Consider the following 25,980-nt stretch of genomic DNA (forward strand, 5'->3'; position numbering starts at 1 on the left):
TTGGTTTCGACAGTCAACTAGTATGGAGTCATTTGGTCAGGTCGTGCGTCTGTCCATCCGTCCATCAGGTTTAGGCTATGAGTTTGACGTATGAGTTTCAAAGTTGTGCTTCATTTAGAAAACACTTTTAATTTGTACACATAACCATGGCCAGAACATTGAACTCGTTGTCATCAGGATTCCATACGTGCTGACTGGGCGAAGGTACCGATAGGTCCTCCCTTTTACTCCAGAACTTGTGACATTTGAGTTGCGAGTTCAGCCATGTACATACACAGTACTCACCATCTATGAATACCGGAACATTTATCTCTTCAACTGTAGCAGTAGGCGGCATTGCTCCACTCATATCCGCTGCTGTAGGGGACAACATATCGGCACCTGTCAACTCTATGCCGGCCATCGATGCCAAAGTCGACGATGGCTTCTTGCCGATTACCACTTGTTTTAGGTTCGACTTGTTCGAATAGCTGGTCGCAGCTGGTACTGTATTGTTTGTTGTTTGTATTGTTGCTGTTGTGGTTGTTATATTGGACTTGACGCTCTGGCGTGGTAGTAGTGTTGGATTCAAAGACTTGCTTTGAGTTTGCAAAGAATCTGGTGACTTGCTTTCGTATGATCTGCGCATAAACTGCTGAACCTGGTATTGGTGGGTCGCAACCTGGTTCACGGGTATTTTCCGAATACTTTCTAGTTTCAGGGGGTGGCGTTGATTCGCCTGTTTGATTTTTATGATTTTCGTTATATCTCGTTTCTGTTTCACCTTCGTCGTTTCTAGGAGGTGGGGTGACTCCGGATTCAACTCTTTCTGGTGGGCTTCCACTGTTTGGGGTATAATCTTCCGAACCAATGGTAAATTCGCAGGCCTGGTAAGCAAAAATATTCTTGGTTTCGAAGATTGTTTGGGAATTTTCAGAACGGTTGTGGTTGCTGTTGTTGCAGTTTTCTCTGGTGTATTCGAAATCATACAAGGTCTCTTCACCAAATTTGTTTTCGTTGTCATCAATGGGGATTGATCCTGACTCAATAATGTTGTTGGGATTGATTTCTCGCTTATGCCCGTTTGTTGTCGTTGGGGGTGGTAAGGTGGTTCCTGTATCATCAAGATTATACTTTCTGGACTTTCGGAGCTTGTGGTTATCGTAATCGTTTGCACTGTCTTGCACTTGGACAACGGATTGGACTCCCGCTTCAGTATAATAGTAGATGGGGAGTACGACCTTGTTGTTGTAACGTGATTGATTTGATTGGTTTGTGTTGGTGGTGGTGTTGTTGTGGGCTTGTGGCCGTGATAGGCTAGATTGGACTTCGACGCTGAATGCCATTTTGATCTTGGCTATTGGGCGATACATTTTATTCCAGAACACAATAACAACGGACAGCGGACAAATATAGATCCAAGAATTGTTTTTATATTATGTTACCCCCAAAAAAATATTTAGTAATTTTTTTTTTGTAAAAAAGAATTCGTTTAAGCAACAGCAGCAATACAATACAGTTTTCAGTTTTTATAGCGTCAAGTTTTCAGTGGTGGCAATTGTTGACAGGTATTGTTATAATTCACAAACGTGTGAATTATTATGTTTTTTTCAGAACGCAGAAAGTAGAAAGAGTAGGGGGGTCAAAGAAAGTTACAGTTGATATAAAGAGTGGAGCAATAACGATGTGGAAGAAAAAAAAAGTAAACAAAAACATGATATTATTAAAATGTCCTTGCGACCAAGCATTGGGTTTTTTTTGATTTGTAGTCAAATTTACAGACAAATATTTGTGAAACAAATCTAAATTACAAAACAGTTTGGCTATGAAATTTTCGGGTTATGTTTTTTTTTCATGGTGGAGTGGATGTGTTGGTTATTTTTTCGTGTTTTCTTTTTTTGTTTGTTTTCGTTTTCGTTTTTTTTTTTTTTTTTTTTTTTTTGGGGCCGGGTAGTGATATCAAGTGCAATGCGTGCCATTTAAAAAAGTGATATATTCGAAAAAAATCCGAATCCATATCACTCGAATGGCAAGCCATCGAATGTATTGCTGCTGTAGTTGTTGGCTACGCTTGATATCACTGTTATTGGCCACCAATACTTTTATTATTTTTTCGTTTTTTTATTTTTTTCATAGATTTTTTTTTGCTTCTTTATTTTTTATTTTTTCATATTTTGGTTTTTTCTTTTTTTTCATTTTTTTTCGTTTCCTTTTTACTTTTTTTGTTTCTTTTTTTATTTTTTTTTTCGTTTTTTTTCATTTTTTCGTTTTCTTTTTTATTTTTATTTCGTTTTCTTTTTTATTTTTTTTCGTTTCCTTTTTATTTTTTTTTCGTTTCCTTTTTTATTTTTTCGTTTTCTTTTTTATTTTTTTTTTCGTTTCCTTTTTTTTGTTTTCATTTTCCTTTTTCATTATTTTTAACCTGTAAATTTTCATCTAAATGTGCAAGATGAGCTAAATGATGAATTTATATTCTATTGTTTTTTTTTTTGGTTTTGTTTAACAAATATTGCTAAAGGTTTATAGGTAAATGAAATTTTTACTTACTTTTAATTCACCGTTGGAAAGAAACAATGAAATTGTAAGGGAACCTCTAAACTTGCTCTTTAAAGAGTCTTAGACACAGCTTTCCCTCAAACTGTAAAGAAAATGAAAAATAAGAGAACAATTATTAGAAATGATTCTTGTAGTATTTAAAACTAATTCAAATTCAAAAATAAACTTAAAAAAGGCTCTCTATACATGATATATTGATATCATGTTGTTTTTTTTTTTAAGATTTTACAATTTATGACATAAAATTTATTGTGGTTTTTGGCGTTATTCAAATCTGGACACTAGGTTTGTCTGGTTACTTTTCCTGCAGGAATTTTCCAGCAGCTTCTTTCTGAGAGAGAAGAGTAGTTTTATTCCCTGTGCAAAGTAAACAGACGAAATCCCTGCAAAAACTTGCAATCAATCAACTAGAATGCCAAAACAAAAAAAAAATTGTCCATCATACAAAGAAATTAATTAAAAATGGACTAAAAACAAAACAGTCAGGCTTTCGATTTCCAACACAAAAAGGTGTTTTAAAATTGCTTGCCCAAGTATAAATCACCGAAAGGGGAAGAAGACAAGTTGCAAGTAATTGCAGGAATTATAGACCACTACGAAATTTGAAACAATTCCGGTGAGTAATGTCGAATCCAAAAACCCTTAAATCTGTCGGTATAGTAATATGGGGGCTATAACAAAACATGGACCTATATAGTTCTTTTTCAATACCAAAAGCCCTACAGACTAACACATACAGTTCAAAAGTAAAGAGGAAGAGAGTACACATACCTATGTCATTTATAGAATGTTAAAGCTTGGTCTTGTCATAGACTACCTTTGCGGAGATCTTCCCAAACAAAAATATTTCAATTTTCTTCTAGTTACCCAAGATTTTTTGATAAAACAATTGTTGGTTTTTAATTAAGACGCAATATTAAAAAAATAACACTGTAAATCAGTGTAATTAAATATCAAAATATAATGTTTTATTTATTTAATCTACAACAGACGATAACATCAGCTAATTAAGTTGGTAACAGCTAAAATTCATTATACCTACCCACTATTTACTAGGAATAAAACTCAACATGAAACGATAACACAGCAAAAGCAAAATGGCCGTATGACTGGCCATTTTATTTATCAAAGAATTTTCCTCGCAAATGACAAGAAAAACAAAAACTAAAAATATACTATTGACAAAGAAAGCTTTTCTTTGTAACTAATACAACAATCATATTTAATCATAGATAAAAAAAGCTTCGATTCTTTTTCAATGGAAAATTCCCCGCTCAATTACATTACAACAACACGGCTACAGGGCAAAAAATGTTGTGTTTTTATTTTTTTGCAATTGAACAAAAAATAGTTATCAGTAGTTAAATATCTTTATAATTACAAAGTGCATTTATATTGTCGTCAAAACAAAAAATATAATAAAAAAAAACTGCAAGCACGCAATCATTAAATGTTGAAAAGCACAAAAAACATCAACTAATGAATATAAAATGGCCACCGTGGACCTTTGAATGCCAACAAAGGCGCCATTTCCTTTTAGTAATTCAGATTCCACGACATACACTCTTTGCCTCTCACCATCTCTCCTGAAGTTAGCAGAGAAGTTGGCAATGAGAAGGAGAAAGAAACGAAAAATGCCAACAATGCAATGTCCCCGACGTAAAGCGACTCTCTTCGTCGTTGATGCAATTCCAAGAATCTCAACCACCCCCTAAAGAGAAGGTCATCTGTGTATGGGAGTGGGAAGTTAGATGCCTGGTCGAAAGAGAAAAGGTGGTGTTTGTGCACGTAACAATATCAGTGGGCGTCGTTGTTTTCATGAGTTTATAATGCAAAAAATAACATGCATAACGATTGTATTGTTGTTGTTTATTTTTCTTGTTTCTCTTGTGAACACATAAAAGTAAGTCATACGGCATTTGTTGTTCGGGGATATTTTTGCTTAGATTTAGATTTTTTACGTAGATTTAAGAGATTTAAGTATTTGTCTTCGATTCTTTGTTGGTGTATTAGGGTGTGGGGAGTTTTTATTTAAAATACATAAATATAACAAGACAAAATGTTAAGAAAAATAAACATTAGATGAGTTGGTAGGTTTTGAGGGGCTGTGAAATATGATATCTAAAATTTTTACAAAACTAAGAGATTCTTGCAGGTTCTGAAATAGATCAACTAAAAATAAAATTGTAATTTTACAAAATTGTAATTTTTTTTGTTTGTTTGTTTGTTTTTTTTTTCAAACTTCAAATAGAATTATAAATTACAAATGAAACAATTCGATCTTAATGTGGAATTCATAAATTAAAAATAAAATTAAAATTAAGAAAATTGAATTACACATGAAATTATTCGAATATCAAATGAAAAACTTTAGAAATACACATAGCGTAGCCCGACGTCAAGGAAGTGGACGGAAGAAAACTGCAACATCAGCAGAAATGGTTCGAAAAGTAAAGAAGCGACTTTATCAAAACCGCAAAATTCCATTCGGTAAATATTGAAAAATGAGCTCGGGGTAAAGCCATTGAAATTCCAAAACATACAAGAACTTTCACCGCTCCGAAGAGAAAACATTCGTTCTTCAGCAGTTTGTAATGGTGATGGCGTGGGCCGCCATAATAGCCGATGGTCATTTCCCGCTCGTATTAATCTTCCGTGGCATGAGAATAAATGCTGAATTTTATCGCGAAAATATTCTGGAGGGTGTATAAAAGCCTCGGCCACGCAAACATTTTAGCCGCAGACCATGGACATTTCAACGGGACTCAGCACAATCGCACTCAGCACACGCCACCCAAGAATGGTTCATTTCCTGCGCACAATGCCCACCAAAATCTCCGGATAAAAATCCGTTGTACTATTGTGTCTGGAGTATTTTGAAAAGCAAGGTTGGCACTAAAAAATACCAAATTTCGATCACCTCAAGCAAGCGCTTCGAGGGAATGGGCCAAAAAAAGCTCAGAGCAACATTTGGGCAGCGTGTGACAGTTTCATTGGCCTTTTATAGGCCATAATTCGTGCCAAAGGTGACCGATTCGAACAAATCTAAACTTATTCTTAAATTTCATGACATTTCCAACATTTTTTGCTTTCATTCAATAACATCAAATTATAATCGCTACTTTGGCTCACACTTTTAGTTCAACGAAAAGAAGATTTTTTTATGATCCTTTTTTTATTTTTCCAAAATGGAAATTTGGGATAAATTATTTTTGGAGGATCTTTATACGTATGCCAGTATGAAAGAAAAACACAATTCAAAATTATTTTTTTTTTTTTCAAAAAGTAATATTATTGGGGGATTTTAATAAAATTCCACAACTTATTGTAAGTTACTTAATGATCCACGATTATAGCACCTGAATTCCCAAAAATTAAGAATACCTATTCTTAAGTATTTTAAATGTAGCAAATAATTAAAAATAGTTCAAGAGTGGCGATTGAGTAGAGAAAATTTTATAAGTAGTGAGAGAAATGTATCTTATGAAAAACTATAAAAAGTAAAGATCAATTAAATTAAAAAAATAGCTTTTCATAATTTCAATTTTACAAGTTGGCTCTCGGTTGCCACATTGGCAAATATTTATCTTGTTTATTATTAACAAAGTATTATGTTGCCCCCTAATGTTCTGTGTGTGTTGATGTTACGATACGTTTTATTATCTCTACTTGACGACATTGGATTGACAACATGACGCACTTGCTCATCAAAAAAGGTGGTGACACCATAATAATACAACAAAAATAACAAAATAATAAATAAGTCAGGTATATAAAAATAAAAAAAAATACAAATTGTCAACTCCATCTTTTCCATATGGGAATTCTGGGAAATAAGAAGTACTTTGGGAGAGCCTCTTGCAAAATGTCGATATTATGGTATTCACTTCAATAAGTTAAAATTATTTTTAATTTAAAACAAAAACGATCTCATTACTTACAATTATTAGTTATGAAACTGCTTATGCTCGGGGGTGAGGGGGTTTTGACCCGTCACACACACACAAAAAACGCTGGTAACAGCGATCGCTTAGCCGCTGTTTTTTTGAGGTTGAGGAAATTTATTTGTAAATAAATCTCCTCGCAAAAAAGACGAAGTCTTTAATTTTCTGCCAGTTCGGTGCGATTCACTTGAGTGGTTTTTTGTTAAAAAAAAAACTCTTCTTTTGCGTCTTAACTTTTTTCTATCAGCAGAATCTGCAATTGATTTTTCTCTTTAGAATTTTAATTGCTCTGACTTCCTCACCCGCAAAAAACTGAGGAAGTAAATTATTGTTTTTCACACAATATTTACACTCTTTTCTAGGATATTTCCACTTTCAGATTTGTTTGACTTGAATATTTCACGCGAGTATTATTATTATTAAAAAGAAAGAGTTGTTATCTCTTACGCGGTTTTCAGACGACCAAACGTAAAACACGTTCAATTTGCTTCGAATTTAGTTTCGTTGTGAAATTCATTTTCAAACGCTTTCTGAAATGCCGAATCATTCAGGCGTTTTACTTGAGTGTGTGCGATAGTATCTGTGTGTTGGGAAAAGCTTTTTTCAACCACTACAAGTGTACGAGGAAGACATTGTGGATTTTATCTGTTATTTTTTAAAAGTAGTAAGAGAAAGAGAGGGAGAGAGAGAGTGAGAGAAGATTACCACCAGAGATGGCATGTGCAAAGTGTATTGCTCTTTGCTGGTGTTTACATCATATTTTGGTCTGAAGTGTACTGTTTGTTTGCTTGCTTGCCAAAATACACGACCGGTTATATTTAGCCAACCGGTTTTGTTGAATTGATATTCTACCGATTCAATTTTCTACAAAATGTGTACATAGGTACAAAAAATTAAACAAAAAAAAATACCCTGCGAACCAAACTGTCCATTTTCGGTCCGACTTCGAACCGAAAGTCTGGAGAAACTTCCGATTTCGCATGCGAATTCGGTACAACTTGTGACCGAAAGTTGTGTGGAGTGATTGACTTGTCTAGTAAAAGGTCGAGTGAAAGTCTGAAGTTTTAGCCGACTTTCGAACCGAATTCGCATGGATATCCATGGGAAATCTGGAAGGGAAAATAACATTTTCGGACCGAACTCGGAAGTAATATCGTAACATCGTTTTTTTTTCGACTTTTTAACGGTTTTAAAGTTCGCATGAAGTAATGACAAAAACAAGTAGCAACAACAGTTAGCTATTTTTCTGTAATGACAGTTGAATATGTATAAATGGTATCAGTGACGTAGACAGGATTTAATTTCGGTGGAAGCTGGGAGTTTGTTTAATCTTCAAGCCTGAAATTCGAAATATACATACCTAAATTTTTATTGAACACTCATTCAGATTTAAGAGTACACAATAGTTTTAGCCATGGTACAATAAAAAGGTAAGATAAAGATACCAGCATGGTATAATGAAATTAAGGTAACTCCACTTCAAATTAGGATTCCCAGCTCTGCATTTTCTGTTATTTACCTTGTCAAATTTGAATGCATAAAAAACAGTCCCCATCTCAGGTTTTGTGTGTATGCAATGGATTTATGAATATAGAATTTGACAATGAGATGTTGTCAAATGTATTGATTTGAAAAAATTGTAAACATATGATCACATGACTTTACCTTTTTAGTACTTAGTGTGCCCGTCTTCTGTAATTTTTATGTGTTTATTTATTTTAAATACAAAAAAATCAAAATCAATGATTAGAAGAAATGTAAATGGGTAAATAGGAATATCTATCAGTTGTGGCATGGAATTAAAATATTGAATTGTTATGATTATATTTTTGAAAGAAAATTCACTCCTTTTATTAATTATTTGCCTTTTTAACACATTTCAGAAATGAGAAAATATACCAAATAAATGAGAACAACTTGTTGCATCTTTTTTTTATATAAATTTGACGGAAAACGGTATTCGTCTCTGGGCTGTATTTCAGTAGTTTTACGAAGCTGTTCCACCTTATTGTACCATGGTTTCAGCTTTCAACTTCATAGACTCTGTTTTAATAAACACTCTCTGTTTTCGTCATTCACGTTTGGAATTCTTAAAATCATCATATTAAATTTTCAGACTTTCAAGGTTTCACGTGCATGGTGAGATGAAAAAACTGCAACCAAATTCAGACCAAATAAGCCACTCGTCCGACCGCTGTTAAAATTATTCCAATGACAGCCCATTATATTGTTTACAAGCGTACTAAAGCATTTTGTTGAGAATTTTCCAGAAAAAAAAGTTATTCGTGATGGAATTCAAGCGTGATTTCTTTATATTTGGCTGGAAAACCACAAGTGACTATCGTTACAACACTGCAGCATTTAAATTCGAATAAATCTTTTGTGTCTCGTACCATCGTCGTTACCGTGATACTGGTAGCGTAGCCCGGCGTCAAGGAGTGGACGGAAGAAAACAGCAACATCAGCAGAAATGGTTCGAAAAGTAAAGGTGGGAATTCATAAAGCGCTTATCTGGCTGGCTTAAGTCATCGGCTGGCTTCTTCGGAAATGAACAAAGGAGCCTAGGGCCAAAATCGAACTAAGTCAACCTAAAACTCCTTTGTTCATCTACGAAAAGCCAGCCGATGACTTAAGCCAGCTAAATATTCGCTTTATGTATTCCCAACCAAAAGAATCGACTTGGCCGAAAAATGGATCGTGAGCTGAACATATCGCAATATTCCATTCGGCAAATATTGAAAATTGAGCTTGGGGTAAAGCCATTGAAATTCCAAAAAGTGCAAGAACTTACACCGCAACAGAAAGAAATTAGACTCAAAAGAGGCAAAGAGTTGCATCGCTTGGCCGAAAGTGATGAACTGCCGAATTTGGTTTTATCCGATGAAAAACATACGTTGTCCAGCAGTTTGTAAACAAAGAAAATTATCGTGTTTACTTGCCAAAGCGGTTAGGTGAAAATGTGCACCTTCGGTTGGCCACCAGACCTCAAACGCCGGCCATTGTGATAGTGTGGGTCGCCATAACAACCGATGGTTGCTCTCGGTTCTTTTTAATTGACTGTGGCTTCAGAATAAATGCCGAATGTTATCGCAAATATATTCTGGATGGTGTATTAAAGCCTTGGGCACGCAAACATTTTGGGCGCAGACGTTCGACATTCCAACAGGATTCAGCACCATCGCACTCAGAACGCGCCACCCAAGAATATAGTTTCGTTTCCAGCGCACAATGACCACCGTTGGACTATTGTGACTGGAGTATTTTGGAAAGCAAAGTCGGAACTGAAGAATACCAAAGGTCGATCACCTCAAGCAAGCGCTTCTCCGGGAGTGGACCAAAATACTGCAGAGCAACATTCGGGCACTTATTCTATTCGAAACTTATTCTAAAATTTTATGCTATTTCCGACATTTTTTGCTTTTATTCAATAAAATTTAAAAAAAGGAAAAATTATGGCGTTTGACTTTGTTGCAGTTTTTTTATCTCTCTCATTCCAAATTTAAGAATTAATGCTCAATCCTTTTTTTTTTTTTTGGACAAAGTATTAAAAATTTAATGCATTTTAGTACTTTTAAACAATTTAAAAAAATAAAGTGCCATGCCGACACTAGGATTGCTGGCAAAAAAACTCGATTTTAATAAAATAGGAAAATTTACAAATTTAATAAATAAATGATTAAAACTTTGTTTATAATATAGAAAACTAACGAAAAACAACAACAACAACAAAACAACTTAACTTCGTTGTAATTGAAATATTGGAATTTGTTTTGGGAAAATCTATCCAACATCGGCGGACACGACCATACAATTTTTGTACCGGCTTTGTAACCTAATTCGAAATCAGAATCGGAAACTTGTGCCGAAGCTCGGACAGAATGTGGCAGCACATATGTAAAACCCTTATCGTCTGATACCAGCTAGACGGAATTTTCTTTTATGATATCGTAATAAATTGCAAAACTTGTAGATTCTTGAAACCAGGCATTTGTGGTCAATCAATTACATGAGCGCCATCTATAAGAAGCCCTTTTGACAAAAGAGAACAATCAGACCTAACTATGTATGCACATATATCTTAAAAAGAAGAAGTTACAAAGTTCAATCTATCTGACAACAAACACGAAAACAAATCAACACAATCCAAAAAAGCTTTTTCTCGTTAGGGGGTTTTTTCTTCAAAAAGCTAAACAATTGAATACAACTGCTACACAGATAAACAAAAACAACTACTCAAGCAAAAATTGTATCTATGAGGTAAGCACGCAAGCACACGTTCATACACAAGCACAAGACTTAAGTACACAGTGCGATTACAAAACGAAAAAAGTTTTGTATAATTCTTGGAATTGCCAGCAAAGCTTTCACTTGTCTGATGGTTGGTTGGTTGGCCGATTGTTTTTGTAGTTGTTTTTAATGGCTGGCATTTGTTTGTTGTGATGCTTCTTCTTTTTCCATAGATAGCATGAAAAAACAACACTTCAAATTGTTTCAGCCGCCTCACGCTCTCCCTTTCATCGTCTCTCCCTAATACCACCACTTGGCATTAACATAGACCGGTATTGTGTGGTTAATGCTGTGTTTATTTTGATTTTGCAAAAAAAAAAAGCACCACCACAACGGACCCCAATGAGTCATCAACAAGTTTTAGGTAATTTGCACGTGTGCATGTGTGTGTGTTTGCATTCATACTCGACGCACAACCTACATCCACAACGAAAAGAAACCAAAACAACATTCAGTCGAACATCATATGACAAGTGAATTGTAACTTGTATGAAGGAATGTTTATTCTTTCGTATGGCTGCCGGCCACGTAGTGAATCAAAAACAAAGCAACGAATGAAACTTATGTGTATGTATTTTGTTGTGGATAAGGCATGATTGAGCATGCTTAATGGAAAATATTGCCGGTTTCTGAAGCAGATGTAGAAGAAATGAACAAGATACAAAGGGGATATAAAACGTTGAAAATCTTAGCAAAGGGTGAAACGTGTGATACAGATTGCCATTGCCAGTAAGTGCACACAGAGTTGCCAACATCGATTCCTGTTAAATGTCCTGAACATTTATTTAATTATTTATATAGGGAGAGTAGTGAAATAACTGACTGTCCCACGGGCTAGAATTTTGAAATTTTGCATGAGGGCCCGCGTAGGCTTGTGATAAGGTTGGAATTTTGAAAATTTGTACTAAAAGGGTACGAAAAGTACTAAAGATTGAATACTTTGTACTGGACAAACGGAACGAGCTAGAAATTTGAAATGATTATCACTGATGGAACCAAATGGGTTTTGAAAATTAGAATATAAATAAGGTTACGAAAAGTTCTAAAATGGTACTAAACTTCTGTCCGGTATTATGAGAACGCATAGACTAAAAACTTAAAATTGGGTATGAGAATTAAAAATAGTTTTGACATTGAATGTGGTCTCGGAAATGTGTACTAAGTGTGCGACCTGTACTAAATGGAATTATATTTGGAAGGGTTTGGTTTAGAGTGTCTCTGTTGGTGATTGGTTTGTGGTTAAGAGATGGTTTTGGAAAGCTTACCACAATATTATTACATTTGGTACAATTTGGAATTCGATGAACAGATATTGTTTGAAATCTGAAATTTCGTGTTAGGGCCGCTGTAGCCTGGATGATAGAGACGGTTTCGGAAAAGTGTGCTATAATTGTAAGATTTTATCTCTATCCATTCACCCAATACCAAATTTAGTACCATTTAGTAATTTTCCTACAATTATAGTTCCCGTTTCCACATGTCCAGGCTACACATGAATGAAAAAAAAAAAAATTGAGTTTTAAGCACTATCTGTTCCCCCAATACCAAATGGTACCAAATATAGTACTTTTCGTGCACTTATAGAACACATTCCTGAAACCACCTCCACATGAACAGCGACCTCAACACCAAATTTCAGATTTCAAGCAGTACAGGGTGAGATGAAAAACTGCAACCAACTTCAGACTACTGTCATTTCTAAGCCACTCGTGCGACAGCTGTTAAAATTATTCCAGTGACTCAATATATTGTTTTCAAGCGTACAAAAGCATTTTGGTGAGAATTTTCCAGAAAAAAAAATTATTCGTCATGGAATTCAATCGTGATAGTGTGATTTATTTATATTTGGCTATAAAACTACAAGTGGCTATCGTTAGAGTACTCCAGAATTTAAATGTGAATAAATCTTTTGTGTCTCGTATCATCGCTCGTTACCGTGATACTGGTAGCGTAGCCCCACGTCAAGGAAGTGGACGGAAGAAAACAGCAACATCAGCAGAAATGGTTCGAAAAGTCGCAGTGGCCGCAAAATGGCTCGTGAGCTGAACATATCGCAATATTCCATTCGGCAAATATGACAAAAGAGCTCGGGTAAAGCCATTGAAATTTCAAAACGTGCAAGAACTTACACCGCAATAGAAAGAAAATAGACTCAAAAGAGCTAAAGAGTTGCTTCGCTTGGCCGAAAGTGGTGAACTGCCGAATTTGGTTTTCTCCGATGAGAAAACATTCGTTGTCCAGCAGTTTGTAAACAAACAAAATTATCGTGTTTACTTGCCAAAGAGGTCAGCTGAAAATATGCACCTTCGGTTGGCTACCAGAACTCAAGCGCAGGCCATGGTGATGGTGTGGGCCGCCATAGCAGCTGATGGTCGCTCCCCCCTCGTATTGATCGACCGTGGCATCATAATAAATGCCGAATATTATCGCGAACATATTCTGGAGGGTTTATTAAAGTCTTGAGCACGCAAATATTTTGGCCGCAGACCTTGGACAAAATCGGATACCAATCCGTTGGACTATTGTATCTGCAATATTTTGGAAAGCAAGGTTGGCACTAAAAAATACCAAAGTGTCGATTACCTCAAGCGAGCGATTCGACGGGAATGGGCCAAAATAGCGCAGAGCAACATTCGGACAGCATGTGACGGTTTCATTGGCCGTTTGAAGTCCATAATTCGTGCCAAATGTGACCAATTCGAACAAATATAAACTTATTGTAAAATTTGATGCTATTTCCGACATTTTTTGCCGTCAATCAATAAAATTTAAAAAAAAAAATGTAAAAATTATGGTGCTTGGCTTTATTGCAGTTTTTTTTTATCTCACTCTGTATGTCCTGGCTACACATGAACAGCGACCCCAATACCAAATTTCATACTTCAACCACAATATGTTCACTAATTACCAACATGTACCATATATAGTACTATTTAATATTTTTCGTGCACTTGTAGTATACATTTCCAAAACCACCTTTTATATATCAAACTTATTTTCCAACCTTGATTCTCATACCAAATTTTAAGTTTTTAGCCCTATCCGCTTACATAATATCAAATGGTACCATATTATAATTTAGTAACATTTTTGAAAAACTTTCGTAATCTTAAAGTTCGAATTTCCAAAAACTATTTGTTATGTCTATTCTGCACTCCGTCGGTAGCCGTCATTCCAAATATCAGAATTCTAGCTCATTGCGTTTACAATCCAATACAAAGTATTCAATTTTTAGCACATTTTAGTATCATTCGTACGCTTATCACACGCATACGCACCAAGACTGACCCTTGTGCAAAATTTCAATATTCTAGCTTTGGACATTTTCTCTGGGCGTTGATTCTCAGTCAGTTAAAACAGAAACTAATTTCTGCTATTCGTATCAGTGCGTATTTCAAATACCCATAAAATCATAAAACAAAAAGTATGGAAAAATAATTATATTAGTACGAATTACGAATCGTGCTCTATGAATGCCTTAATTCGTGTACGCAATTTGCAACAACGTGATTCGAATTGCAATGAGAAGTTCTAGATGTTTTGCCGAATTGACAACCCGGGACTACAAAATGGCAACCATGTGTTATTTTGAAGTGATCATGTTTTGTTTTGCACATGTTGGTAATTACATACTAAGCTTGTGGTTATCAAGTCAATGTCTTCTTTTATTATCTGTCTTATTTTGTAGATAATTTGAAGTAAATCGTTAAATAAACACAGATACAATTATACACACATGCATATGTATATACCTATTTATGTGCATACATACATACGTCTATTTGTAATTAAAGAGTTGTATGAATTTAGCTGTTGGCTTAGTAAGCGTGAGATAATAATTTATACAATCAGTGGCCGAAAGTGGTACTACCAGGTACCAGCAGCGTTCACACTTTAAACCTACATTTTTGACACACGCACGCACACAACCATACAAAGGCACCCACCCATGCAAAATAATTTGTTTTGAATTCTTAACATGAATTTTTTTCTAACAATAATTTTCTCTTTTGTGAAATTCCCAGAATACAGCAGCAACAACAACAACAAATAACAAACTATTAGTCTATAACTAAAAATAAATAATAAAACATCGCGATCCACAAGCAAAAACAACATGGCGTTGTTGTTTTTGCCAACAATTTGCGAATGACGACAAGTGTTTTATTGGCATTCGGTGAAGAAGAAGGGGCGGTGTTTGATTGGTTGGCTGGTCATTTGCCTTTGTTTTGTCTCTCTATTTGTTTGCGTTTGCTTTGCACACGACAATGACTTTGCAGAAAATCGAAGCACTGTTCATGCCAACGCTGATCTTCTGAAGCTAATTTTTAATTGAGCAAAATAAAAAATTTTATTTTATTTGTTTTGGGTTTTTACCCCAGCAAATGGGGTGATGTCTGTTTTGCTGATCCAAAGAAAACTCATGAAAATATTGCACACAAATACAATGGGTCAAGGTTTCCTTTGTTAACTGTAGGTTTAAGTGTGGAGGTAATCACATCAAGGTGGGTGGGTGGTGAGCAATTTGGACAGTGAGACTGGGTATTATTTTGAAAACTCCCGCTAGGACACCAAAGGAAATTTAAGTCGTAAACTGAGCACAGAGATTATTTTCAAAGAGTGGGAGTTTTTTTACGGAGCCTTTACGCTTTTGAGCAATGCCAAGTCTCTCGAAAATAGAGCAGAAGTTTTCAAAAGTTAGGACGTGATCTTGTATAGCAGAATACACATAGGTAGAAATATGACTACGGTATAACAAAAACTAAAAGAGTGCTTGGTAAGCGTAGAATCTGCTCGATTTTCATCGAATTTTGCTCCCATTTAAAAACGAGGAAAATATGCTCGCTCATATTTGAGTGACTTGTAAAATAATGAAATTGGCATGGAGCTTACTTCGCATACATGCACCTTACAAAACTAGAGTCTACATACGATTTAATTACGCTCATAAAAGTAGAGGAGAGTAAGTTTTCAATAGCAAAGTAATCTAAATAGAGGAGTCACATTCACCTCTTCCATATTTATACCCTACAACACTATGTGTTGGGGGTATTATAAGTTTGATTGGGCCAAAAATTATGTAACACCTCGAAATATGCGTTTCCCACATAGGAAAGTATATATGGATCTTCCTATCTCGCCGAGCTGAGTCGATCTAGCTATGTATGTCCGTCCGTCCGTCTGTCCGTCTGTCCGTCTGTCCATGTTAATTTGTAATCATTCTACAGGTCGCAATTATGGCCCGATCTTCACAAAATTTAGAATGGAGATGCGGGTAGGGCCAGAATAGAACCCTATTGCTTTTGGAGATGATCGCATAATATTTAGGGGTTGAAATGGACCAAATACTGAAAAAATTTCGGATTTTGCAGTACCTATACAGGTCGCAATTGTAGACCAATCGACGCAGAATTTCGCATGTAGCTAGAGTTTAGGGCGGGGAAAAAGCCTACTAATTTGGGTGGTCATCGGATAATATTTAGCGGGTAAAATAGATCATATATTTTGTGTTGAAAAAATTCAAAATTTTTCATTAAACCGCGAATATTTTAAATCCTGGCGAAATCACAAAGCCATGGCAAGGTTACTTCTGATCTTTACATTGATGTTAACATCCAACAAATCGGATATATAGCAAAATATGTGCGATATATTTGTCTATCAAAGAAGATATGTTTGAAAGATCTCTTATATGTCGAGAACGGCTGAACTGATTTCGACAGTTCTCATTAATTCAGAATGGCCTCTTGGCAGGAAACATAAAACGTCTAAAAAATCGCATAAAAATATCTCTGAAGATGAAAATATTCATTTTGTAAAATTTTCTCATATTTTTTTCAATTTTGTCATATTTTTGGCATATTTTCATTTTGAATTAAATATTTGGTAATATTTCTACAGCTAACAAAACTAAGTAGTTAGGATATCAGGATATCATATACAGATCGCATTTATGGTCCGATCCTTACGAAATTTTGCATGAAGATAAGATGAGGATCAGAATAGATGCCTACTCTTTTTGGAAATGATCGCCATATATTTAGGGGTTGAAATGGACCAAAAAACTGCAAAATTTTCACCAGGTCGTAATTATCGCCCGATCCTCACGCACATTTGAATGGGGGTTACCGCACATCGCAAAAGCCAAGCAGTTTCGGATGGCCATCCAAAAATATTCAATGTGTGAAATAGTTTGCCAACTTTTGTAGACAAAGAGACTTTTTTGGAGAAATCACAAATACTGGAAAGACGCACTTCTGACTATTTCGTTAACGCTAATTTCGTTGAAGAACATAGTCAAATGTCTGTATCTCATATAGATGCGTTTCAGTCAAAAACCAATAATAAATGTTAATCTTTTGCCACTTCTGAGAGATTATAGGTCTTTGGGAAATATTGGTTCCAGATCTAGGAAGACCATTTAAGTGGAACATCTACCAATAAATTGAAAATGGCCAAATTAGTTTAAGTTGCTATTATTCGAAAATTAGAGAACGAAACTTGATGGTTTTCTTTTATAATTTGTCACAATATCTTGTGGAATTCTTTCGAGTATCTCGCCTATATAAACAGTATCGTTTATTATAGTGTTGTAGGGTATTCAACGGTCGGCCCCGCTCGACTGTAGCCTTTGCTTACTTGTTTTTTCTTACATTTGAGGTATATAGTGTCTTCTGCAATATTACTGATATTTTGGTCAAAAAAATTAAACCTCAAGCGACTTAACGAAGGTGTCTTTTTGAACTTTTTTATACCCTACACCACAAGGTGGTCAGGGTATTATGTCTTTGTGCATTTGTTTGTAACAGGCAAAAGGAAACGAGATAGACCCATAGTTCCTTTTGATGATCTGCATAGAATCACTTTCTGAGTTGATTTATGCATGTCAGTCCGTCTGTCCGTCCGTCCATGTATTCTTGTGAACAAAATGCAGGTCGCATTTATTATCCGATTGAGATGAAGGACGAACGCTATTGAAACTGGAGATAATCGGTAAAAATTTAGATATAGCTCCCATATATATCTTCGTCCGATTTGCCTTTTATTGTGCACCAAACGTGTAATATCAACCCGAATAGTATGGAATTTTGCACATACAACCAAATTAGGCCTGAAAATAAGTATGACAAATTTGATCGAAATCGGTTCAGATATAGCTATAGCTATAGCACTCTGTAACAACAATATTTGGGGAAATATATCAAATGCAGCTCAGAAATACCTTTGCTAAATTTTATCGAGATCGGTTCAGATTTGGATACAGCTCCCATATATAACTTCGTCCGATTTACCATTTATTGTGCACCAAACGTCTAATATTTGTCCAAATGGGATGGAATTTGGCACATACGACGAATTTAGTCGTGGTGAAGATCGGTTCAGATATAGTTATAGCTCCCATATATATTGTTCATCCGATTTATTGTATTTGTTACCCACAGCCGTAATATGCACTCCGTAACAACGATATTCAGGGAATTATATGAAATACAGCTCAGAAATATCTTTGCCAAATTTTATCGAGATTGGTTCAGATTTGGATATAGTTCCCCGAGGAAATGAAGTTGAACCAACGAATTCAGGCCATATATGTTGGGTTTTGGGAATTTTTTTTATTTTCCCATCGTTGTGGGTTTTTGGTCCGCCTGAAATAAATATTCCTTAAGCTTATGTGTTTAGCCAAAATCATGTGGTTGCGGCCCAACGCCACAGAGGAAGACTAGTTGTAGATAGAAGACCAGTTGTTCTTCTAACGCAAAATTATAGGCTTTGTTATAGGAAAAAATAGGTCCCCTTGTGGAAGACTTATAAGTCTTCTTATAGGAGAACATGGGAATACCAAAAGATCTTCTTATCGAAGTATATTGTCTTACGGAATACCAATTTGTCTTCTTATGGAAACCAAAGCACATTTTATGAAAAGCAAGAAATTATCCCAAAAGGGGACCAATAAGTATTCTATGAATAATATCTCAATGACAGTTATGCTCATATTTCTTAAATTTCTTAATTTCTTAAATTCTAGGTAAGAAAAAACTAGTTAACATTTTACGATACCGAACCACATTGACTGTTTGCTCCTTATCTGCCTCATTTGAATACAAAAAAAAAGGTCTAATGATTCCTCCAGCTAAAAAACACACCACTCAGTGACACTTTGAGGATGCATTTGCTTCGCTTGGGGATTTTCCTTAACCCAAATGCGACAATTCTGCCTATTGACGAAGCCATCAAGATGGAAATGGGCCTTGTCACTGAAAATGATTTTATCGACAAAATCATGTTGTCTCTCCAAACTCCCTTCTCTCTCCGAATTACCTTCGCTGTATAAGTATGTTACATACTTTTCCTACGTATCGTACATAAATCGAAAAAAACCTTAAACATATTTAAATAGTAAGAGTTTTAGACAGGAACACGGTGATTGCATATTTGTAAAGCTTGTTACAATTTTTAATGACCGCATGTCTGTCATCTGAGAAATCGTTCCACACATTTCGTAAACAGCAACCTTCTAGCACTAAAAGGGCAGAGCCACATTCGTTTGGTTGCAGAGTTCAAAACAGCTACAACGAAAAACAATTAATGCAGCTTTCATTTCAAAAAACACAAGGGCTCAATTTTCGTTCAATGAAAATCGGTAATGTTCTCATTAATTGAAAAAATTATAAAAAACTTAGTTAGATTTGGAAAATGTACACAAGGAAACTATCATCTTTATGACCAGCGAGTTTTCAACAATACGACCCTAACGTTGATTACCCAACATGGGATGTATTGTGTGGGGTATTATAATATTTCAAAAGTTTATGACCTTTTATAGCTTTTCTACATTTATAGCATTTCTACAACTTTTCGAAAGTCGAAAACAAAAAAAAAAATGTTAAACAGACATAGATGGTACCGTACCTTCTACTTGCGAACAATAATAATTATTCAAATATCAAAGAATGACACTTTGAATGGTGCCAAATTTAAAAATTGTATTCCAGTTGAAAACCCCTTTATATGTATTTTGGCATTTTAATAACGATATTAATTATAATTCTAATCGGTAACGATTTTCCTTAATCTTGTTGGATCTGCCATACATTTGTCAAAACTTATGTGGATAGTTTGAGCGCCTTTGAATAGGGTGCCCTTACAGTCGATATATGAGTGTTTCATCTACGTTACCACATTGCTAACAAAGTATCAGGATATAATTATATTTATGAGATTAAAATTTGCGTTAAATTATTTCTATAAAAAAAAAAATTGTTATTTATAATTGATTTGTTTATTCTATTCTTTTTTCCTCAAAGTGTCTACTATTCACTTGAACCACAAATGTGGTCGCAACTGCAATGGGTGGGAATGATAAAACAATAATGGAAGGAAAAACTCAGACATAGTTTAGACGGGAGTGAAGATATAGATAAGTCAGATGACGCGTTAGACCATTTTTAAACAAAGAAAACCCGCTGTGAGTCTTCTATGAACCTTTAGGTTCTCTAGTACATGATGCAATTATTCAACAAATGATACAAATATTACAACAGTTTTGAAAAATATATAATGTATGGCAAAGCTGTAAAACTAATTAAATTAAAAGTCCACCATCGAAGAGATTCCTTTTTCTTTAAATATTTTTACAGATTTGGAGCCATTCATTCAAGGGGAAATATCACATACAGTAATTTCTGTTTACCAGTATCATTTTAGCTTCGTATTGGCTTTTATTGAACAAAGTAGACAACAGTTTTCTAAAATCCTTTAAATCAATTGTATTTTATTGCATAACATATATCCATGGTACAATAAAAAGGTAGGGTAGAGTTACCAGCTGATACAATTTTTTTGTAAGTGCGCCCGACTTCTGCCAATTTTGTGTATGTATTTATTGTTTTGAAAAATGATAACAAAATATTTTAAAAACCAATGATTGGAAGACACGTACATTGTCATGATATTGAAAGATTGAACAGTTTGTATCATATTTTTGAGAGAAAATCCTAGCATTTCATTAATTTTTCCTTCTATTTAACTCATTATACCCTACAACACTATGTGTCGGGGGTATTATAAGTTTGATTGGGCCAGAATTTATGTAACACCTCGAAATATTGGTTTCCCATATAGGAAAGTATATATGGATCTTCCTAGCTCGCCGAGCTGAGTCGATCTAGCTATGTATGTCCGTCCGTCCATCTGTCCGTCTGTCCATGTTAATTTGTAATCACTCTACAGGTCGCAATTATGGTCCGATCTTCACGAAATTTAAAATGGAGGTGGGGCTAGGGTCAGAATAGAACACTATTTCTTTTGGAGATGATCGCATAATATTTAGGGGTCGAAATGGACCAAAAACTGAAAAAATGTCGGATTTTGCAGTAGCTATACAGGTCGCAATTATAGACCAATCGACGCGGAACTTCGCATGTAGCTAGAGTTTAGAGCGGGGAAGAAGCCTACCAATTGTATTGGCCACTGTCATAAGAATACACAAAGCACCAACCAAAATTTCATTACAACCATTTGCTAGTATATATTTAAAATAGGCTTTTTACAGGAGACCAAATAATTTAAATCTTTAGAATCCGGTTAAATGTCCACAGTGGTCTCAATCAACAAATCGCTCCTTCAACTCCCATACTTTATGGTACATCTGAGGGTATCCCATTCAACATTCTCCATTGGCTTCCACATTAGAGTAAGCTAATTAAAATCACACAATAACTCGAACATTAAAGTTGGCATGAAGATATATATGGGCAGAATTATTTTCTGTCGTAATTTATTTTCTATATATAACTCTTATTAAGGAGATTTGAAATGTTGATTATCAAGTCACTTGTTTAATTTTTTGGGGTTTGTTTTGATTACACATTCTCCCAGGGCAAAAAGACGGAACTTGAAAAACTTATTGGCTCGCCCGTGTTGCATTTGCGTTTTGTGGTTGTACTGTACACACAGAGTGTGGAGATCGCAAGACCCAAATTAATAAAACAAACTTTAATATTTTCTATTAACTAAAAAAATGATTTTTTTCTGAAAATGTACTTAATATATTTATTCATCTACTTATTATATATAATTCTATGTATATAAAGTATATTCATAAAAATCATTACAAATTCTACGTCTTACGCTGTGCTAGTTATCGATTAGTTAAACGCCTCCATGTTATTTGACAATTTGACTATCCGCAAATTTCTTCTTCCACCTTAGGTATGCTGTGAAGCAAAACTATAAAGATCTTCCTTTTTTTGTGCAAACCTCAAAGAGGTAACATTCTAAAAAAAATTGTGATCCTAATTCTTAAAAAATCAGTTCAATCTTAAAATATAGCGAGTTTTTTTTAAGAAATACTAAACAATTATATTCAAAATATTACATTTAATGTCATATTGGGAAGGTAAGCATTTTTTTTAAAATAGGTAAAGTGCCTTAAATAATAGTACACTACTCCATAGTGAATTGGCCCATGCCGTTGTGTTTTTTCTTACCAAGAACCTGGAAAAGGCTGTATATATCCTGCTCAACAAATTATTCTAAAGGATTTTTTCAAAAGCAACAAAAAAAGTGTCAGACCTTACAGTTTTCTACCCATGCATTAGAGGTTAGAATGCAGTCTACACGATTTCCACCACAAACATCTTGGGAAGAATAACTCTCCACAACACCGGATTCATTCATTCAATTCATTAAAATCCAATGAAAAATTACTCCCCTACCATCCTTGAAACATACCTTCAATCTACCGTATTGAAATTGAAGAAACCCTGCAATCACCTGCCCGAAAATATCGGCCATGCATAACGTCGAAACAATCACATTGGTTGAGATTCCAAACCAAACAATTTACAATAACCAACATTCATTACAAGTGATTTATAACCTAGAGCATTCAAAGTGTCACCTTGAACCACATCTCTAAATCTGACCTCATCAATACCCACAAAAATTGAACCAGCAACCCGTGCAAACATTTCGCCTTTCCGAAGAATAAATTAAAAATCAATCTTATAATTAAGTATACATATATTTAAAGATATATACGTTGTAGTGCGCTCTATATATTATAATTCAAAACCTATATATTGAAATCTATATAACTTATATATTTATTGCAATAATCTCAAAAAAAAATACTAGTTAAAAAATTTTATAATATATATAGCGCCTAAAACAATATATACCACCCTACTATACGACATCATACTCATACCCACTTTTTACACCTACGGTATGTTCAAATGCAAGAATTTAAATCATTCATAAATTCCATTAAGCACCCACCATCAACGATGCATCGACTGGAGGCCTTCATCGACAGCGGAGTTCGGGGGTAAGTTTCTTTTAGTTGTTTTTTGTTTTGTTTTTTTTTCTATTGTCTAGCATACCCATTCATAAATACTTACATTGAACAGACGTGGTTGTAATGAAAAAAGAGAGATCAATAATTTAAAACTGTTATACAAAGATCACACGGAGAAATGTTGTTGTTTTTGTATGATCTCTTTTTCTTATTTTTTTGCTTATCCGTAGTATCTCAATGGTAAAGATTCCATAAATTGTTCTTTCCTCAAATCCCAGAAACATTAACCCATGAGGGTAATATAATTTTTTTATTGTTGTTTACTGAATTTTTACCTTCTATATGCATATATTGAAATTGAGTAATAGTATGTATATTTAGTTATTGGGCAAAGAAATTAATTTCTTATAGTTTATATTTCCTAAGAAATGCTTGTTAATATTTTTGATTAGATAAGTCTATACAATTTAATAATTATGTTAGTGCATATCATCAAATGAATTTCCATATTTTATCATTGATCATAATTATAATAAACAATAATGATCTAAAAACAAATTTTGAATTGCACTCAGAATGAGTTGGTAAACATATTTTTGACGTTTCTTGTAGTGCGGTAGGGCCATAATTTGTGATGGTATTAAGGGGTCCTAAAATAAAACATGAAGGCAGATAGGACAATAGGTTGGAGAGGGTAATGACGCCGAGGTTCCCCACAAGATCGAAGGGACCATATATATTTGCTGAATATGTCGAACAACAACATTAAATTTCATATATATACTATAAGGGGTATTTTGTTTATAACCATTTTTCTTTGACCATTTTTTTCTAGATTTTAGTAAAAATAAATAGGGAGTCTAAAATAATATTTTTGTAATGCAGACATGGACTGAGTTGAGAAGGACCGAACCCCCCATTATCCGACTGCAGCTAGTATATACATGGCTCCCGTAGTCCTTACTCCTCTCAGTTTCCAAGATGTCTCTGAATATAATAAAAAATTGCATCTGCAACTAAAACGGTTGTGTACATTACAGAAAATGGCGCCCAACGTGGGGCCGAAGGATAACGACCTTGTCCTTTCGGCTCTTTACAGATTTTTTTTTTGTAGCTTTCATAAAATTTGAAATTTTAAGATCTCTTTTTGATAGAATTTAGGATGTATAAATACTTTGTTAGTGGTCTCCTTGGATATTCGGTAGTCTGAGGTTAACCTCGATTAACTGACCGGAAATAACTGCAAATGTTTTATCTCTTCAAATTTCTTAATAAAATGATCTTATTATCTTTCCTTAACATGTTCATATTTTATTTTTTTAACCATTCTTTAAGACTTAGGTATCAGTATGGTTTCGGAGATGGATATCGTTAATTTTGCGTAAGCATATTAATGACCTCTCTGAAAACAGAAAGAAAAATTGATTGAAGTATTATTTTTATAGTTTGATTTTAAAAATGTTGAATCAGTGGAGTATGAACATGCCATAGACCAATTTGTTTCCTTAGTTGTTCGAAATGTTATTTATCACTCCAATTTATGTACCCTTTCCCTACAAGAAACGTCTAGCTGTAATATTGATATCTAATAAAATTTCGAATTCTTTCTTCTTTAAAGGATTTTTAAACTACCATTGCTTGAGAATATCGTTTTGCTTTTTAAAATTTTTATCATTAAGCTCTATTTGACATAAATTTTTGATATGGCATCTGAGCAAACGATACCTTCAGAGCTACCTGCTCAAACTTCTTCAACATCGACCAACCTTCAAACACAATGTCACGTGTGTAAACACGCCCTAACTGATGGACAGGATTGCCTTATCATTAGTGAATGCTCACATCCTTTTCACAGGACATGCATTGAGACGCATCTTTCAAATAGTTCTGAATGTCCTGTATGTCAGCGTGTGTGTGACCTTACTGAGTTAAGAACCTTCAATGTTGCTTCAAAGCCTCCTCCAGCTCCTAAAGCCGTTAATACCAGAGGTAAAGGCAGAGGTGCTATGAGCAAACATTACCAAACACGCAGTGTTAGCAAGAACTTATTTCAAGAAACCCAAGATGTTCGAACTGAAGCTATACAAACGCCTCACCAGAACAATCTTTCTATTGATTTTTCTAACACATCTCCCGCTAATATTGGTAACCAACAGACTTCTAGTGCCGTTGTTGATTACCAGGAAATAGGTCGAATGATTGAAAACCAATTGACAAGGCTTCTACAAAATCTAAATCTACCTCAAATTCCTACTTCAAATGCCGCACCAAATTTGAACCAAATTCCCCAAAATTTGGGTAACCAAACTCAATACCTCATGAATCCAACTATACCCCATCATAATGATTCGAGAACTCATCCCAGTAATGCATTTAATACGCAAGCTAATCCTCAACATAACCATCAGAACAATATCCCTAATTTGAGCTCAAATAATTTTAACCATAATGGACCGTATAATTCATATCCACAACCTATTTATTCGAGTCCAAATGGTATAGTCAACATTATTCCGTTTGAAAGACATGCAGAAAAGATTACCTCAATTATCAATAATTGGAACCTGAAGTTCGATGGTTCGTCGAACGGTCTCAATATTGATGAGTTTCTTTATAGAGTTAAAACTCTGACAAAAGAAACATTCAACAATGATTTTACTGTAATATGTAAAAATTTGAATACCCTGTTAACCGGCAAGGCTCGCGAATGGTACTGGCGGTACCATAAGCAAGTGGAAACCATTGTATGGGAGGATTTCTGTATAGCTATCCAAAGCCAGTATAAGGATAAGAAGTCATCATATGACCTTCGCGAAGAAATGCGAAGCCGGAAACAGAAGCCTGGCGAGAGCTATGACGTTTTCCTTGATGCTTTGCAAACAATTGCTGATAAGCTCTCTCTTCCCATGGCTG

The 25,980-nt window shown here is 34.7% G+C and overlaps 2 protein-coding genes across 4 annotated transcripts in view; one reads left to right on the plus strand and one right to left on the minus strand.

Annotated features, from left to right (window-relative positions):
* The window catches only part of LOC101888738 (myb-like protein O), a 53,426-nt gene that overhangs the window by 13,137 nt on the left and 14,309 nt on the right, over window positions 1-25,980 (minus strand). Inside the window, exons 1-3 of one of the 3 annotated variants that reach the window (XM_059126998.1) lie at window positions 6,477-6,989; window positions 2,527-2,617; window positions 286-1,336 (exon numbers count right to left, since the gene is read on the minus strand). In XM_059126998.1, the coding sequence (XP_058982981.1) occupies window positions 286-1,102 (817 nt within the window). In that variant the 5' untranslated portion in view covers window positions 1,103-1,336; window positions 2,527-2,617; window positions 6,477-6,989. Of the gene's footprint in view, window positions 1-285; window positions 2,123-2,526; window positions 2,618-6,476; window positions 6,990-25,980 lie in introns of those variants that run through there. The other 2 variants (XM_059126999.1, XM_005191752.4) reach the window with 2 other exon arrangements.
* LOC101892867 (uncharacterized) overlaps window positions 1-25,980 on the plus strand; it is a 201,581-nt gene that overhangs the window by 7,757 nt on the left and 167,844 nt on the right. The gene's annotated exons all lie outside the window — the stretch shown is intronic.

Source organism: Musca domestica, unplaced genomic scaffold (genome assembly GCF_030504385.1).
Source record: "Musca domestica strain aabys unplaced genomic scaffold, Musca_domestica.polishedcontigs.V.1.1 42, whole genome shotgun sequence".
Lineage (NCBI taxonomy): Eukaryota > Metazoa > Arthropoda > Insecta > Diptera > Muscidae > Musca > Musca domestica.